Source organism: Arabidopsis thaliana, chromosome 3, assembly GCF_000001735.4.
Source record: "Arabidopsis thaliana chromosome 3, partial sequence".
Taxonomy (NCBI): Eukaryota; Viridiplantae; Streptophyta; class Magnoliopsida; order Brassicales; family Brassicaceae; genus Arabidopsis; species Arabidopsis thaliana.
In genome coordinates this window covers 8970471-8986048 of record NC_003074.8, presented here as the reverse complement: position 1 = coordinate 8986048, position 15578 = coordinate 8970471, and the positions used below count along the sequence as shown (strand labels likewise).

Here is a 15578-nt window from a genome sequence, read left to right as displayed (position 1 = left end):
TTTCCCATAATTTTTTTTTATATTATAGATCATCCCTAACTTTTGTAAGTCTGTAGACTAATCTAGGGATTCGGAAAGATCATGTTAGAATTTAAACCCCCGTAGCCAATGCTACTAGAACCAAGGTGCATGAGACTTTTTTTTTTTTTTTTTTTAAATATCAGGAGGTTCTGGGCCGAAGCCCGTAATTTTCCCAGGCCCGAAACCACAGCATGTAATATTAGTTTTGTCCCAAGCGTCACTCGAACCGGCAACCTATAAACTTTACCTAGAATCTTTACTAATTGAGCTAACGACACTTGGTGCATGAGACTTTTCTCTCTTTTACCACTAGACCAAGACAACTTTTTATATTTCTGAATTTACAAAATGGTATAAGACTTCTCCGCTGCTTTCAACCATGCCAATAAGGTGCGTGTTGGTTTTAGTTACAGTATGAGAAATTCGCTTACAAACAAAAGAAAGTTCGACATGCACTACAAATAACCAGGTTAATTTGGGTTTTGTTCGGTTAGTGTTTATGAGAGCTTCAGAAAGAAGCATTGTGGTAAAGAGTTTCTGTTGAACATGACTTGTGATTATAATACTGACCACATTTTGCCAATGAAAAAAGATTCAATCTCCAAAACATCAAAGATTTGCCATCATCTCTAAAGAAGATAGGTAATAATAATATGCTTTCCCCAGTCAGGATATTTAGTGTCTATAGTTGTGACGGCAAAGCAAATAGATTCTTCTTCTTCCTTATTAGCTTTATGGAGATGGATTTCAAGGCTTGAAACATTAATTGTTATTTATCTTGGTGAGAATTTTTCAATTTGTTCTCTTACATAGTTATTTTCTAATTAACTTATGTCTTTGTCTTCCATCTATAGCCATTTCTTTTCTGCATCTCTAAATTTACCACTCCATCTTTGTATCATAAACATCCCCACCTTTTCACCTTCCTCATATTTCCATCCAATTTACCACTCCATCTTTGTGTCATATAATCATATCTAAATTGAAAAAATCTCCTTGGGTCATTGACATATTGGAACCGAGAAAACAACTGATTTATGAATATTAAACGGCTTATTCATAATTAGGAGAAAATAAAAGCTTTACTTAATTTGATTTACTAATTTGAGTAACGTCATTTTCAAACTGAACTTAAAATAAAAACGTAAGAAAATAATATGAACTCTTAAAATTTTGACGTTTTGTAAGCCTTGAAGACAATTAGATATTTCTATATATTGTTAAATATTAACTTTTAACTTTCTTTTCTTATTTGTCTTTATAAAATGAACCGTAAAAGTTAGAAAACTCCTACCAACCAAAAAAAAAAAAAGTTAAAAAACTCCTAATTTTTTTTCAAGTTTTCGAAGTCCCAGATAGAATCTCTTCTACCAAATCCTACGAAAGATCAGAGATGATCGTCATTTTTTTTTGGTGGAAGAGATACTCTCTAGGACTTCGAGAATTTCTGGAAGAGCTATTGGATGCGCTTGCAAACGATGTAACACACTATTTAAAGATGAGAGCTTTACAAAGAAGCATTGTGGTAAATCTACCAAGGAGTTTCTGGTAACCATGACTTGTGAATATTCTTTTTTGACTGATATTTCACAAACTAGATTCAGTCTCCATAGCATCAAAGACTTTTCATCTATAAAGGAGATAGGTGAAATGGTCTGTCGAGTTCAAATATCTAAGCTAGTCTATCATTGTCACGGCTTATTGTTATTAGTCACCAAGGATTCCTCGAGGCTGGTGGTATGGAACCCATATGTTGGTAAGCTAGTGCAAACCAGATGGATCAAACCCAAAAATAATTATCATGAATCAGATTGGTATGCTATAGGATACGACAACAAGAACAACCACAAAATATAAGGCATGAAATCTATGATTTTAAGTCTAATTCTTCAAGTCTAGTTCGTGGAGGGTTCTTGACATTACTTATAATTCTTATATAACGTTTAAAAAGAGGCGTTTCTTTGAAGAGAAATACTTACTTTGTTGATCGTAAAGGCGACGATTTTTTTTATTTTTTTTATTTTACAACATAGAGATTTGGATCACGTCTGCATCTGCCGTTTGATTCCAATAGTTATGTGATTTCATATTGTGTTAGAGAAGAGTAGCTTGAGGTGTTTTTGGGCAGGTGTTTGGATAGATGTGTGATGGAGACATGGATTACAACTAAGATTGAGCCAAATGCAGTGTCGTGGAGCAAATTCTTTAAAGTTGAAATTCCACTTGTGTTTGGTTGTTACGTACTTTCTATCTGTGTTTGAAGTTTGCAGTTTCTTCATTGATAAAGAGAAAAAGCAGCATTTGTTGTGGTACATATGGTGTCAATCATCTCTTCGAGATATCTTTCGTGGTAAGAGAGAATATGTTCTTCAAAGTAACGGATTTCGGAGAAATGTTCTCTTATGTTCCAAGTTCGGTGCAGATCCAATACTTAAGGTCTAGTACATGCAGGAATCCTACAGCAGGAGGCAAAAGAAAAGGAGGAGATTACTAGTAATTTCTTACATTGCCTTGTTTGTTTATTATTCATGTTATATTGTTTTGAACAAGCCTGGTCAATGGCTTCTTTATTACTTGACAAGATCAAAAACATATTTTGGTGATTTGAAAACTAAACTTGTCATATAAACTTTGATATCTGACAAGTTTTATGTCTTTCTCTGGTGAATTATGTAGCTCTAGTGGTGAAGAAGACATTCCATAGTACATAAACATGGAAATGTAACCAATGAATCAATTGCACAGTGGTTGATTTCAAAGCCAAATAAACCAAAACTTAAGTAAATTCTAAACACTCAAAAGCAGAACAAGAAAAATGCAAGACATAAGGATAGCTAAATACTCTATTTGATGAATGGTAGATCTCCCATAAGAAAGTTGAATCAGTTTGGAGTTTTATTGTCTTTTCCGTACTTCGTGGAACGTCACTTTTATCACAAACCATCAATTTATTTCTAACACAAAAGAGAAGATAACCAATCATGGAAATAGCTAACTTCCTAAATTTTGATTTACTATTTTTATATTTGAAATGCATTTAGTCCTTAAAATCGAAAACAAACGTTTGTTCTTAAGAATTTTGTTTCATTTTCCAAATAAAAGAGGTTTTTTTTTTGTTCTTTTTATGCTTTTAACAAAAATCTTAGAGTTGTATCATCTTTAGATCAACTGGATTTTAAAGGAATAAAGGGCTTTAACTTGCGGGGCAAGAAAACAAGCGAACGTTGTCGTACCATGGTTGCAGCGTTGGAACGAGGACTAAGCGCTTCCAAATCATTCAACTTTAAAAGAATGTTTGATTCATCTTCGACGAAACAACAACAATCTCAAACTATTGTCGTGGAGAACGGAGATTCTCATATTGTCGAATCCAACACGCCTGAAAGCCAAAACTCCGACAGCTTCGTAGAAAGCCCCGTAGAGAGCAGCCTTCCAATGATTTCCCCTCTTACTCGGCCAGGAAAAAGATCTGAGAGACAACAAGCAGGTGTGTATCTTCTTTCCTTTTCCAATAACTTATATCCTTCAAAAAAAACCTAATAATCACATAAAGTATTGCAGATATGGAGATGATGAAAGACAGGTTCGCTAAATTGCTTCTTGGAGAAGATATGTCCGGTGGTGGGAAAGGCGTATCTTCTGCTCTGGCTCTTTCCAATGCCATCACAAATCTTGCTGGTAATCTTCTTTTTATACTTTTTAAGTTTCTTCTTTCGCAAGTAAGTATGAGGGTTTTGGTTTCTAAATCTTGTGTTGGTGGTATGATGATTTGCAGCGTCTATATTCGGAGAACAAACAAAGCTACAACCGATGCCGCAAGATAGACAAGCGAGATGGAAGAAAGAGATTGATTGGTTATTATCCGTGACCGATCACATTGTCGAGTTTGTTCCTTCTCAACAAACAAGCAAAGATGGAGTTTGCACTGAGGTTTGAGTTTCCCAAAGAAAAGAAAATATCATTTTTGCGACCTCTTTAGAATAAGTTACAATGTTAACCATTTTTTTGTAGATTATGGTGACAAGACAAAGAGGTGATCTTCTTATGAACATTCCAGCTCTTCGAAAACTTGACGCCATGCTCATCGTAAGTCTCTCCATTCAATCTGTATTGAATCCGGCTTATATCTAGCGTTTGGTGGATTAATGGTAATGATAACATGTTCAGGATACATTGGACAATTTCAGAGGACACAACGAGTTTTGGTATGTCTCAAGAGATTCAGAAGAAGGGCAGCAAGCAAGGAATGATCGGACAAACGACAAGTGGTGGCTACCACCGGTTAAAGTTCCTCCTGGAGGTTTATCAGAACCATCTCGGAGAATGCTTTACTTCCAAAAAGATTCAGTCACACAAGTTCAAAAAGCTGCAATGGCCATCAATGCTCAAGTCCTCTCAGAAATGGAAATACCTGAGAGCTACATCGACTCTCTCCCAAAGGTAAATCAATGTCACGTTTTTATTCAATTTCTATCTTTTGTTATTCTATGTTTGGCTCTTAAGATTTGATTTTTATTGACAGAACGGAAGAGCCAGCCTCGGGGATTCGATATACAAGAGCATAACAGAGGAATGGTTTGATCCTGAGCAGTTCTTAGCGATGTTGGACATGTCGACAGAGCACAAAGTGTTGGATTTGAAGAACAGAATTGAGGCATCTGTTGTGATTTGGAAGAGGAAGCTTCACACAAAGGACACCAAATCTTCGTGGGGCTCAGCAGTTAGCTTGGAGAAGAGAGAATTGTTCGAAGAGAGAGCAGAAACAATCTTGGTCTTGCTCAAACAAAAATTTCCCGGTCTTCCTCAATCTTCCCTTGACATCTCCAAGATTCAGTTTAACAAGGTAAATCAATCATAATGATAAGCTCTCATATATTGTAGATGCCTTGAATGGCAAGAAACAACTCATTTTTGTTTTGGTTATAAGAAAACTGATCTTTTATCAATGGATACAGGACGTTGGGCAAGCGGTGTTGGAAAGTTACTCTAGGATACTTGAGAGCTTGGCTTACACAGTGATGTCAAGGATAGAAGATGTTCTTTACACAGATACATTGGCACTAAAGCAAACTTTATTGGCTGAAGAAACATCAGATGGTGGGAGAACAACAGAGACGGATTCCGAGTCAGCGGGATCTTCTAACTCGGGAGAAGAAGCCGAGAAGCATGACCCACACTCCAAGACCTTGTTGGATTTTATGGGTTGGAATGATAATAGTTCCAAAGGAGGCGATAAACCTACTAAATCTCCAAACCTTACGCCGAAAAAGCTCTCATACTTGGAGAAGTTAGAGAATTTAAACGGTTTTAGAAGTCCCAAAGATAGGCATTAATCATGAAAATCCTTGTGAGATACTTTTATAGAGAACATAAAAGTGTAGATAGGGAAAAAGGAATGAAAGCAAAGTAGTAAATGAAGTAATCACACCCTCTTCCTTCCTCGGATAGAGAAGTCTTTAGCTTAAGGAGTTTTTAACTCTTAACAAGAAGATAACTATCTCAAATGTACATGTTATAATCTTTAAATGTTCTCTTTGTTTTTCTTGACTTTCAAAAATAGAGGATATTTAATACGTTTAACTATGTGTATCAAATTATCAAACAATATGCGTATGGTCCAAACTCCAAAGGTGCATTTGAAATATATCAAACATATCTAAAAACGTAAAACAAATTGACCACTTAATCTTGGATATAAAGTTAATCGTACGTTTTACAATCTTCAATATTTCAAATCTGATATTACTTTTAAAAATTCATGTGTGTGGAGTATATTTGCAGTATACTTTAAACTTTGTTTCTAATAATTTGTTCATGAAATTCTTTTGAAATTTATTTAAAAAGACTTAGTATACAAATATTTCTAAGATATGTAATTTTGAGTAACCTTTGTTTTTTTTAAGAAATTAATCTTAATTTAATAATACCAAATTGTAAAATCTCCTTTAATCATGATTTACAAAAAGATCAAATAACACAAGATTTTAAGACATAATTTAATTCGAAAAAGGCCACGTAGGCTAGTGAATAGTTATGATCCACATTGCGTGTTAGTTCAATGGACCCATGACAGGCCTTTGGGCCAGGGAAATAAAAGTCGGTTTTCTACAAGAAACAGTATGTAGTTTAAAAGTATCTATATGAAACTGCACGTCGTTTTTCACAGGAAAAAACGGAAGATTTAACATATCACAACCGTCAGACGTACCACGTGTCAACATCTTAGCTAAGCTTGTCAAAGAATCCAAAACCCTAGCTCTCAATTTTTGTTTTGTTTCTCTGTATAAAAGGCGTGAGAAAGTAATCACACATTCATTATCAACTTCTCTAGGGTTCTTTAGATCTCCGCCGATTAGCTTCTCTGTTTTTCATTTTTCATCTTCTTCTTCTGGTTTAAAACTTTTGTTTTTGGTAAAAGTAATGGACAGTGACGATTGATATTAAGGTCTCGTTCGTCGTAAAAACGGCCGTAAAAAGCCTATTTGCCGACCATTCTGTTATATCACCACCCATATTCTGAGTCCTATTGATTTTTGTTTTTCAATCTTTTTCTAATCGATTTTTTGGCCAATGATTTAATCAAAATTGACAAGCATATGTCTGAATTAATCCTTGTTGATAAACTCTAATCTTCTCTATGAGGCCTTTTTTCAATTACCTTTCAAATCCGATTTCGTATTTATTTCTTTGGTTCTGTTTTTGGTTGATTTAGTGGCCTATGATTTAAATGATTATAGACAAGCATATGTCTGAATTAATCCTTGTTGATAAATCTAATCTTCTCTATGAGGTCTAAATCCGATTTTGTTTTTTGGTTATTGGTTTTAAAATTGTCTTGGATTTATTTGATGAGAAAAGAGGAAATTGAAAGGGATCAAGTGATGATTGATAACGCATAGTTCAGATGATAAATTCTATTATGATTAACATCTTCAGCATAGTCTTTCGCTCCTATCTGATGACCCTTTCCTCTCTATTTTCATCTATTATCCAAATTTTTCAATCTCAAATTGTTCCTTAAGTAACTATTTTCTTTTCCTAAAATTTTGTTGTAATCGAATGGTTGGGATAAATCCGGATAAAAAAGTACGGACTGATCGAGGAGAAGTTGTGATATTGAATGGTTGGCCAGTTTTTCTAAACTAGATCAACCCAGAAATACAATTTGAATATCGGTTACTAAAGTTTAATTTTGTTGGGACATTTGATTAATCTATTAATTCACAATTCAATTAATCTTGACATATTCGAGAAAGTGACAATATTTGTCTCTAAAACTTATAGTGACGTATTAGAGAATTTTGTTAGAATACTTATAACTGTGAAAACTAGTTAGTCATAGATAATTTTCTAGGCAATTGGGTTTGTTGCTACTAAACTAAATTAAAGCAAACGCTTCAGGAAAACAGATTGGTTTCTCTATGTGAGGTGTTGATAACTTGTATCTTGTTTGCCAACTAGTGAGTCTTCCCAAACGAGGTGGTAATGGTTTGTTATGTGGCATTAATTTAGTTATTGTTTAGTCACTGAACCATACGTTTTTTACTTTATGGGCCTATTGTTGTATTCAAAAGTCAAAACCCAAATGGGCCAAAAAAAGAAAAAGGGACTGTAGATAAATTGAAAGTATAAAAGAACATACTGAAAGTATCTAAATTTTTTTAAAACCGAAAGAATTGAAACGGAACTAAAATCAAATCGAACTTTCAGAATAACTAAATAGAAATTAAACTTGAAAAAATTGATAACCGAAAGAATACAACCGAAATCGAATAAATAACCGAAATAAAATAGATGTAAGCCATAAAAATGGGGAAAATAAACATTTTTCTTAAAAATGAAACAAAATAGATGTAAAAAAATAAAGGAAAATAGAAAGTCAATATTATTGAGGATTAATAGAAAGTCAACCGAACTTTGAGATTATGGATTCGGTTGGAGCGGACAGATCAGGTGATCTTGTAGCCGTTCAAGTGGTTAGCTTTGTTTCTATGCCATTGTTTGTGTGGTGGTGGGTTCTCGTTGAGTTTGTGCCCAGACCATGCCTTTCCTTCCGCCTCTTGGTCTCCTTGCTTCAGCCATTGGTTCCCAACTGGATGTCCCTTTTCTTTCTGTTTCTGTTGTGGTAGTCTTCTTTGTTGGCAGTTGGTTCTCCTCCTTGGTGTTGGTTTCTGTGTTTGATAGCTTCCTCCTTCTTTCGTCGTGCTTGTTCTCGATGAAGGTTCTCGAGAGGTTAGGCTTCACTCCTTGTACTTGCTTCAGATCTTTTCTGTTAGCTTTTTGAAGGCTTCTATCTAGACGCAATTGGTCGCCTCAGTCGTCGTCGTCGCATCCGGAAGCGTTTTCAAGTTTCTTCTTGTGGTTTGGCTTGCCGGGTTATGAAGTTCTTGCTTCTGGTTTCGAGAGATTGGCTCTCTTCATGATAGGAGGTGGCAGATGTTATTTCGGGTTGGCTGTGGGCAGCCGTAGTAAATCTCTTCGCAGGTGCTTTTGAGGAGGAGTTTTTCTTTGCCGCTTGTGACTATTGTTTTTTAGGATTTTAGCTTTGTTGCTTCGGCTATTGTATTTGGGTACATCATCTTTCGTTTAGGGTCTCTGGTTTGCTGCTTTGTGGTTTTAGGGTCTTTGTTTCCCTTTCTTTAGGGCTTTCTTTCCGGGGATATTTTCTTTTTCCTCCGGCTTTGACTCTGAGGACTTTAACTTCATCTGTCGGCTTTGGTTTCCCTTGTTTGGGTATTGTGTACTTCCTTGGTTCCACATCAAGTTAATGAATATAATTTTAATTTAGTGACAAAAAAAATGAAAGTCAATATAATAAAAATATAACAAAAATACAATAAGAATACATAACATAACCCATAAAGCCTTATGCCACCTCTATTGCATAACAAATTGTGAGTGTCTTTAGATTTTAATGAATAAAATAAAAAGGTAAATGTCTTTAAATTAATGCAGAAAAGAGAATTGTGTCTCTTGGGAGACATCAAAGACATTTGTTTTGAGACATCTTAACTTATGTGGCACAATGTCATTGGTTCTTATTTTTTCTTTTATTTTATTTGTAATTAAAGACATTTCCTTATGTTGTGCAATGTAGATGCTCTTAGGGAATCATGGTTTTACTTGGTTGTGGCCTTGTGGGGAAAAACTGTAAGCTATAAATTATTTGGTTTGGTTAAAACCGAATGTTTCGTTATTGATTAAAACTAAGGATAAAATTATATATATTTCGTTTTTGATATATAACCGAAAAACAATAGGCGTATCCCTAATTTTACTTTTAAATCTTATTAGAAGGTAGTTTCTCTTTGAATCCTTCTCAATCTTCAAAAGCCCTAAACCTAAAGCTAAAACTAATCCAAAAAGGAGAACTCATCACTCTCGTAAAACCTTTTGTTCAATACTTTAATTATATAATTAAGTTAATCGAGCAAAGTCAGAAGTGTGTGACAATGTCCAATGAGGCTCCCGAAGTGGAACCACATAGTAAGAGGAGGAAGAAAGAGGCATCTCCGTCGTCATCTTCAGGGTTTCTACAATCTTTGCCAGAAGCGGTGGCTATGATTTGCTTGGCCCGCGTATCAAGATTGGACCATGCAGCCTTATCTCTCGTCTCCAAGAGCTGCCGGTCAATGGTTCTTTCACCCGAGCTCTACCAGACACGATCGTTGATAGGTTACGCTGAGAAGTTCCTCTACGTATGCTTCTGCATGCCTACTGACGAAACCTTATGTTGGTGCATCCTCCTCCCAACTGTAGACGTTTCCACTGGGAACAATGTGAATCGAGCTCATTTGATCCCCTCGTTACCCTCTCAGCCACGAAAAGATAAATGGCAATCGCTCGTTGAACGTCTTGTTCTTGGATTGTCGGTCTCATAAGTGGCACCACGTGACCTCCATGAGAGTGGCTCGTGTTTCCCCTGAAGTCAGTGTAGTGGACGGAAAGATAAACGTGTGGGGAGGCTGCAAGTACAAGCATTACTACGACTGGGGAGAAGTGTTCGATCCAAAGACACAAACTTGGGCTGATATGTCAATTCCAAAGCCAGTGCGGGAAGAAAAGATATACGTGGTGGATTCATGGGATGTTGGAAGCTATTACTACTTGCCGAGCAAGAGTATATGGGAAAAAGGGAATCAAGATTCAAAGCGTAGCAAGGATTGGTGTCTAATAGATAAGTTGATATATAGTTGTGGTAACGATGGAGGTATATATTGGTGTGAGGCAGGGGAGTTGGATTGGTGTGACGCAGTAGGGATAGATTGGAGGGAAGTGTTTGGTTTGGAGTTTCTGTCAAAGGAGCTCCGTGAATCGAGAGTGGTCTACTTTGGTGGGAAAATGGTGAAAGTGTGGGAGTCCTACAAGATCATGTACAATATTAGCTTAAACCTTGAAGAATTACTTCCCGAGACCCAATTGACCAACTTGACCGAACTTGGTCATAATGTTTTGGTCTTTTGGGAAAAGCTCGAATGTTGTTGTGATGGTTTTAAGATCTTGGAGATTTGGTGTGCGGAGATTTCGTTGGAAAGGTGGGAGGGAGGCGAGATTTTGGGGAGGTGTGATTGGTGCCATCCTATCCTCGCAATCAATCTTCTCACGGTCGATCCTCTCTTCTACCACTCTATGGTCTTGTATTCTATCCCTGTTGATGTTTGAAAATTTAGATTTTCTTATACTTTATAAGTGTTACTTTTAAGTATGATTTATAAGATCACACTTAATTCATAGTAGGCAGTATGTTTCTCTTGCTAAAAGCAGTCACTTGTTTATTGTTTTACTCAATGTGAAAATATTTAGAATTGTAGTATGTAATTAAGAAGAAGCACCAAAGCTAGCTTTACTTAAAACGAATCTAACTTCTTCACATTTCTAATTCTTTTTTACTTTTCCACACAACATCGTATTTACACTAACCAATTAAAAAGAAAGACTCAAATTTTTCGGTTACAAATGTCAAACTTGCAGAATTGAGAACGTACTACTATGTAACTGACACCCAAAACTAGTGACAAATGGTCACCTAACCTATGGGCCTTTGTCTTACCCAACCTAACGCTTGTAATTAGTTCCCTATTTTGTCCCCATGCACACACAAATACCAATATTTATGAGCACAAGAACAAACATTGGTAAAGAAAAGATTAACCAAAAAAAATGAAGATGTACCCAAAATCTGACTCAGACGTCACAAGCCTCGACCTATCATCACCAAAACGTCCTACTTACTACGTTCAAAGCCCATCACGTGACTCCGACAAGTCTTCCTCGGTGGCACTGACTACTCATCAAACCACTCCCACAGAGTCGCCGTCACACCCATCAATTGCTAGCCGGGTATCCAATGGCGGTGGTGGCGGTTTCCGGTGGAAGGGACGGAGGAAATATCACGGCGGGATATGGTGGCCGGCTGATAAGGAGGAAGGTGGTGATGGACGGTACGAGGATCTTTATGAGGACAACAGAGGAGTCTCCATTGTTACTTGTAGACTTATTTTGGGAGTTGTTGCGACATTGAGTATCTTTTTTCTTCTTTGTTCTGTTCTCTTTGGTGCTTCTCAATCTTCTCCTCCAATCGTCTACATCAAGGTAATTTTATTTTTACTTACATATATAGCAAAGATTATTCACCTTAGTTTGTGTGTTTGCATTTTCGTTTTCCACATTTTCAGAAGAAACAGAATTTTGTGTGTTTTTCATTAAAAAAATTTATATTATATTTTGTGTTTTCGCTTACAAAATTAACATCAAATGTGGTTTCATAACTAGACCTTGAGTTGTTTGTGTTTGTGTTTACATAATCTAAAAAGTGTTTTGTTCCAAATGAAAATACAATTTTTATGCTATAAAAAGATATAACCTTAACTTTAATATTTAGAGCCAAATTTATTTCTTTAATTATAAACGCAAAACACATCAATTTGTGTTTGAATGAATTGCACCTTGGTCTACGTTCTATAAGTGTTTGATGATTTTGTGTTGTATTTGTATATGTTAGGGTGTGAATGTGAGAAGTTTTTACTACGGAGAAGGTTCAGACAATACAGGAGTTCCAACAAAGATCATGAACGTTAAATGTTCAGTGGTGATCACAACACACAATCCTTCTACATTATTCGGCATCCATGTTAGCTCCACTGCCGTCAGCCTCATATACTCTCGTCAATTCACACTTGCGAATGCGCGGCTGAAGAGTTATCACCAACCAAAACAAAGCAACCACACATCTAGGATCAACCTTATTGGCTCCAAGGTTCCACTATATGGAGCAGGAGCCGAGTTAGTTGCTTCGGACAACAGTGGTGGAGTTCCCGTGAAGTTAGAGTTCGAGATCCGATCACGAGCCAATATTGTTGGAAACTTAGTCAAGTCTAGGCATAGGAAACACCTCTCTTGCTTCTTTTTTATTTCCTCCTACAACACCACCTTTGTAAAATTTACCCACAAAACTTGTATTTCATAGAAGCTTCTTCATTTTTTTTTTAATATAAAAACTTGATTCTTATTTACTCATAGCTTTTGTAAAAAAATGGATTTTTTTTTTCAAGTATAGTTATAATATAATGTCATATTTTTCCATTTTTCTTAGCAAAAAAGGATTACATTCCATTTTATCTTATTGGAAATAGAAAGAATAAAATCCGTTAAAACCGGTTTTATAAACAAAAACAAATAAAAATGGAAAAGAAAGCTTCAAAGGGTTTGTTCTATATCCACTCTCTACGCCGTGTTCTTCTTCAATTATCTTCTAAGACATATGTATCGATCTCCCATTTTCAATGTTTACGTGAATCTCAAAACACAAACAAATTGATAAACCAAAAGAAAGATGATGGATGCAACGTCAGAATCAGAAAGAACAAGCTTGGACCTATCTATTTCATCACCTAAACAAGCTTACTACGTAGAGAGTCCTTCAAGCGTGTCCCAATTAGACGATGGTGAAAAATCCTCATCCTCTGCTTCGCTTATTCAGGTTCATACCCCAAACTACACCATTCTCAGTGAGTCACGTCTCTCCTCTTCGAGCCGTACCTCTAATGGGACAAGCGGTATGGGATTTCGATGGAAAGGAAGCTCCCGGAGGAGTAATATGTATTGGCCGGAGAAGCCATACACGATTAATGAAGATGAGGTTTATGATGATAACAGAGGATTATCAGTGGGACAATGTAGAGCGGTTTTGGTAATATTAGGTACTGTGGTTGTGTTCTCTGTTTTTTGCTCTGTTTTGTGGGGAGCTTCTCATCCTTTCTCTCCTATCGTCTCCGTTAAGAGCGTTGACATCCATAGCTTCTATTACGGAGAAGGAATAGACAGAACAGGAGTCGCCACCAAGATTCTAAGCTTTAACAGTTCAGTGAAGGTGACAATAGACAGTCCTGCTCCTTACTTTGGCATCCATGTCTCTTCTTCTACCTTCAAACTCACTTTCTCTGCTCTCACACTCGCCACTGGTCAGGTACTCTCTGTTTTCAGATCTCACTCATTGCTCCTATACTGTCATCATCGTAATCTGATATTCACATTCTGGTTGTGAAGCTAAAGAGCTATTACCAACCAAGAAAGAGTAAGCACATATCAATTGTAAAGCTCACTGGCGCAGAGGTTCCTCTGTATGGAGCAGGACCACACTTAGCAGCTTCCGACAAGAAGGGTAAAGTTCCAGTGAAGCTGGAGTTTGAGATCAGATCAAGAGGTAATCTATTGGGGAAGCTAGTCAAGTCGAAGCACGAGAATCACGTATCATGCTCTTTCTTCATCTCCTCCTCCAAGACTTCCAAACCCATAGAATTCACTCACAAGACCTGTAAACTCGTTACCAAGTAAACAAATTTTCATCATATCTCCATTTTGCAAATAAGAATTTCTTGTTTCCTCATTAATCTGCAATCTAATTCAAATGTGCAACTCTCTCCTTCATAAAAAGGTACATTGTTTTCGTTTTTATCTGCACAAGTGTTTCAAATGAAGACATGCCGAATCAAAACGTTACAATATGTTCTATTGCTTATCCACAGCACAGCCACCTTCTAGCACTGTCCCGCTTACTCTGTTTGGTGGCCAATACCGAAAAACCGACCGTCCAATAATATTCTTCAAAGGCAGAGGACCCCTGAAGACAACACAAGTTTTCCACAATAAGGAACAATCCAAGAAGAAGCTAAATCCTGTGATAAAATTCTAAAACCAGATGAACAAATAGGCTTCTCACCATACGTGCGAATCATAACTGTTATTCCGGTTATCACCCATCACAAAGACTGAATTTTCCGGTACCCTCTACAATGTTGAAGCAACCAAAATCAGAAAAAGAAGAAAAACCACAAGCTTCAGGTTCTTTTGATAATACTTACAATTGGTGTCATTTCATAACCAGGAGGCTCTAAGATGAATTTTTCATTCCTAGCAACACCATTAACCATCAGTTTCCCATTATGTACCTACACATTACCCCAAATCAAAATAACCATCAGCTTCACTATTACAAGCCAAGAGCCAAAAATATGATCATACATACCTCCACAAGGTCACCTTCTTTGGCAACAATCCGTTTAATAAATACATCGGCATCAGTATACCCAACTTCCTGAAGAACTGGTGGACTTTTAAAGATGACAATATCATTTGCACAAGGCTTCCTGAAATAATAACTCACCTGAAACATCAACACCACATCTTAGTAACAAACACCAAAAACCAATCAATGAGAATCTCTTGAGCTCATACTAAAAAACTATCTTTAACTCTAAAGATGTAACCTTTGACATTGTAATCTGATAAAACTAAACCATAGCTTCCCAATTCCTAAACTAAAGCTCATGATTACAAAGCTAAACTAATATAAAGAAAACAATACCTTCTCTGCAACTAATCTGTCTCCAACATCAAAAGTAGGATACATAGACAAAGAAGGAATATATCTTGGTTCTGCGATAAAATAACGAAACGCCAACGATACAGCTATAGCCACAAACACAGTCTGTGCATCATCCGAGGTAAAATCCAACCATTCCGGAAAAAGTCTGTTTTTTTCCTCCACTTCACCTTTATCATCATCACCACCATCTCCGCCGCCACCGTCGCCGGAGTCTAATGACGGCGCAGACTTCGTTGTCTCACTTGAATCCTTAATCCCATAGCAACTCAGAGTTCGCCGGTTTAAATTTGTTCCGGTGTTGAAATTGAGACGTTGGGGGAAAAGAAGTTGGGATTTTGGGGTGAATTGGATAAAATTAGGATTAGGGTTCTTGAGAAATCTGGAATTGGAATCAGATTTGAGAAAAGCTAGCGGCGGAGTAGAGAAGTGAAGAGATATCATCACCATCATCAACTGAAACAATGGCTTTCTCGGAAAAATATAATTGTTTGTAATTTTATTTACCATATCAAAAAAAAAGATCGAAATGTCCAAAACACCCTTTAAGAAAATTGGAAACTACAGATACAAGCATTTGTGCAATGTGAATTATCCAAAAAACATTGTTTGGTTACATTAGTTCACATTTGGCATTTGATATGTTGTGAGAAGTCGGTAGTTGCGTTCTCTGTTA

The 15578-nt window shown here is 36.5% G+C and overlaps 5 protein-coding genes, 1 long non-coding RNA gene and 3 other non-coding genes across 10 annotated transcripts; 8 read left to right on the top strand and 1 right to left on the bottom strand.

Annotated features, from left to right (window-relative positions):
* The first annotated feature begins 3145 nt into the window (after positions 1-3145).
* On the top strand, positions 3146-5649 carry ROPGEF8 (RHO guanyl-nucleotide exchange factor 8). Its single transcript, NM_113373.2, has 7 exons — positions 3146-3508; positions 3583-3699; positions 3797-3951; positions 4033-4107; positions 4189-4461; positions 4544-4864; positions 4977-5649. Exons 1-7 carry the CDS (start codon positions 3256-3258, stop codon positions 5352-5354), a joined length of 1572 nt encoding a protein of 523 aa, NP_189105.1. The 5' UTR covers positions 3146-3255; the 3' UTR covers positions 5355-5649.
* Positions 5650-6292: 643 nt separating this feature from the next.
* AT3G04775 lies at positions 6293-6979 on the top strand. Its single transcript, NR_141123.1, has one exon. It is a non-coding gene; the product is annotated as an other RNA (long non-coding RNA).
* AT3G24615 lies at positions 6444-6545 on the top strand. Its single transcript, NR_141622.1, has one exon. It is a non-coding gene; the product is annotated as a snoRNA (small nucleolar RNA).
* AT3G24614 lies at positions 6626-6765 on the top strand. Its single transcript, NR_141621.1, has one exon. It is a non-coding gene; the product is annotated as a snoRNA (small nucleolar RNA).
* On the top strand, positions 6896-6982 carry AT3G24612. Its single transcript, NR_141620.1, has one exon. It is a non-coding gene; the product is annotated as a snoRNA (small nucleolar RNA).
* A 2491-nt stretch (positions 6983-9473) lies between these two features.
* Positions 9474-10683, top strand: AT3G24610 (Galactose oxidase/kelch repeat superfamily protein; the record flags this gene model as incomplete). Its single annotated transcript, NM_001338697.1, has 2 exons — positions 9474-9757; positions 9840-10683. 2 exons carry the CDS (start codon positions 9474-9476, stop codon positions 10681-10683), a joined length of 1128 nt encoding a protein of 375 aa, NP_001319634.1.
* Positions 10684-11181: 498 nt separating this feature from the next.
* Positions 11182-12529, top strand: AT3G24605 (late embryogenesis abundant protein, group 2; the record flags this gene model as incomplete). Its single annotated transcript, NM_001338696.1, has 2 exons — positions 11182-11613; positions 12023-12529. 2 exons carry the CDS (start codon positions 11182-11184, stop codon positions 12485-12487), a joined length of 897 nt encoding a protein of 298 aa, NP_001326030.1. The 3' UTR covers positions 12488-12529.
* A 200-nt stretch (positions 12530-12729) lies between these two features.
* On the top strand, positions 12730-13854 carry AT3G24600 (late embryogenesis abundant protein, group 2; the record flags this gene model as incomplete). Its single annotated transcript, NM_113371.2, has 2 exons — positions 12730-13486; positions 13567-13854. The coding sequence occupies exons 1-2, from the start codon at positions 12854-12856 to the stop codon at positions 13852-13854; spliced, it is 921 nt and encodes a 306-aa protein (NP_189103.2). The 5' UTR covers positions 12730-12853.
* Positions 13585-15417, bottom strand: PLSP1 (plastidic type i signal peptidase 1). 2 transcript variants are annotated; one of them, NM_001338695.1, is made up of 5 exons: positions 14885-15385; positions 14546-14683; positions 14382-14468; positions 14240-14307; positions 13585-14140 (listed from the first exon to the last, which is right to left on the bottom strand). In NM_001338695.1, exons 1-5 carry the CDS (start codon positions 15353-15355, stop codon positions 14029-14031), a joined length of 876 nt encoding a protein of 291 aa, NP_001319633.1. In that variant the 5' UTR covers positions 15356-15385; the 3' UTR covers positions 13585-14028. The 2 variants fall into 2 exon arrangements, with proteins under 2 accessions (NP_001319633.1, NP_189102.3); NM_113370.3 differs by having other exon boundaries at positions 13848-14140; positions 14885-15417.
* Positions 15418-15578: the final 161 nt, after the last annotated feature.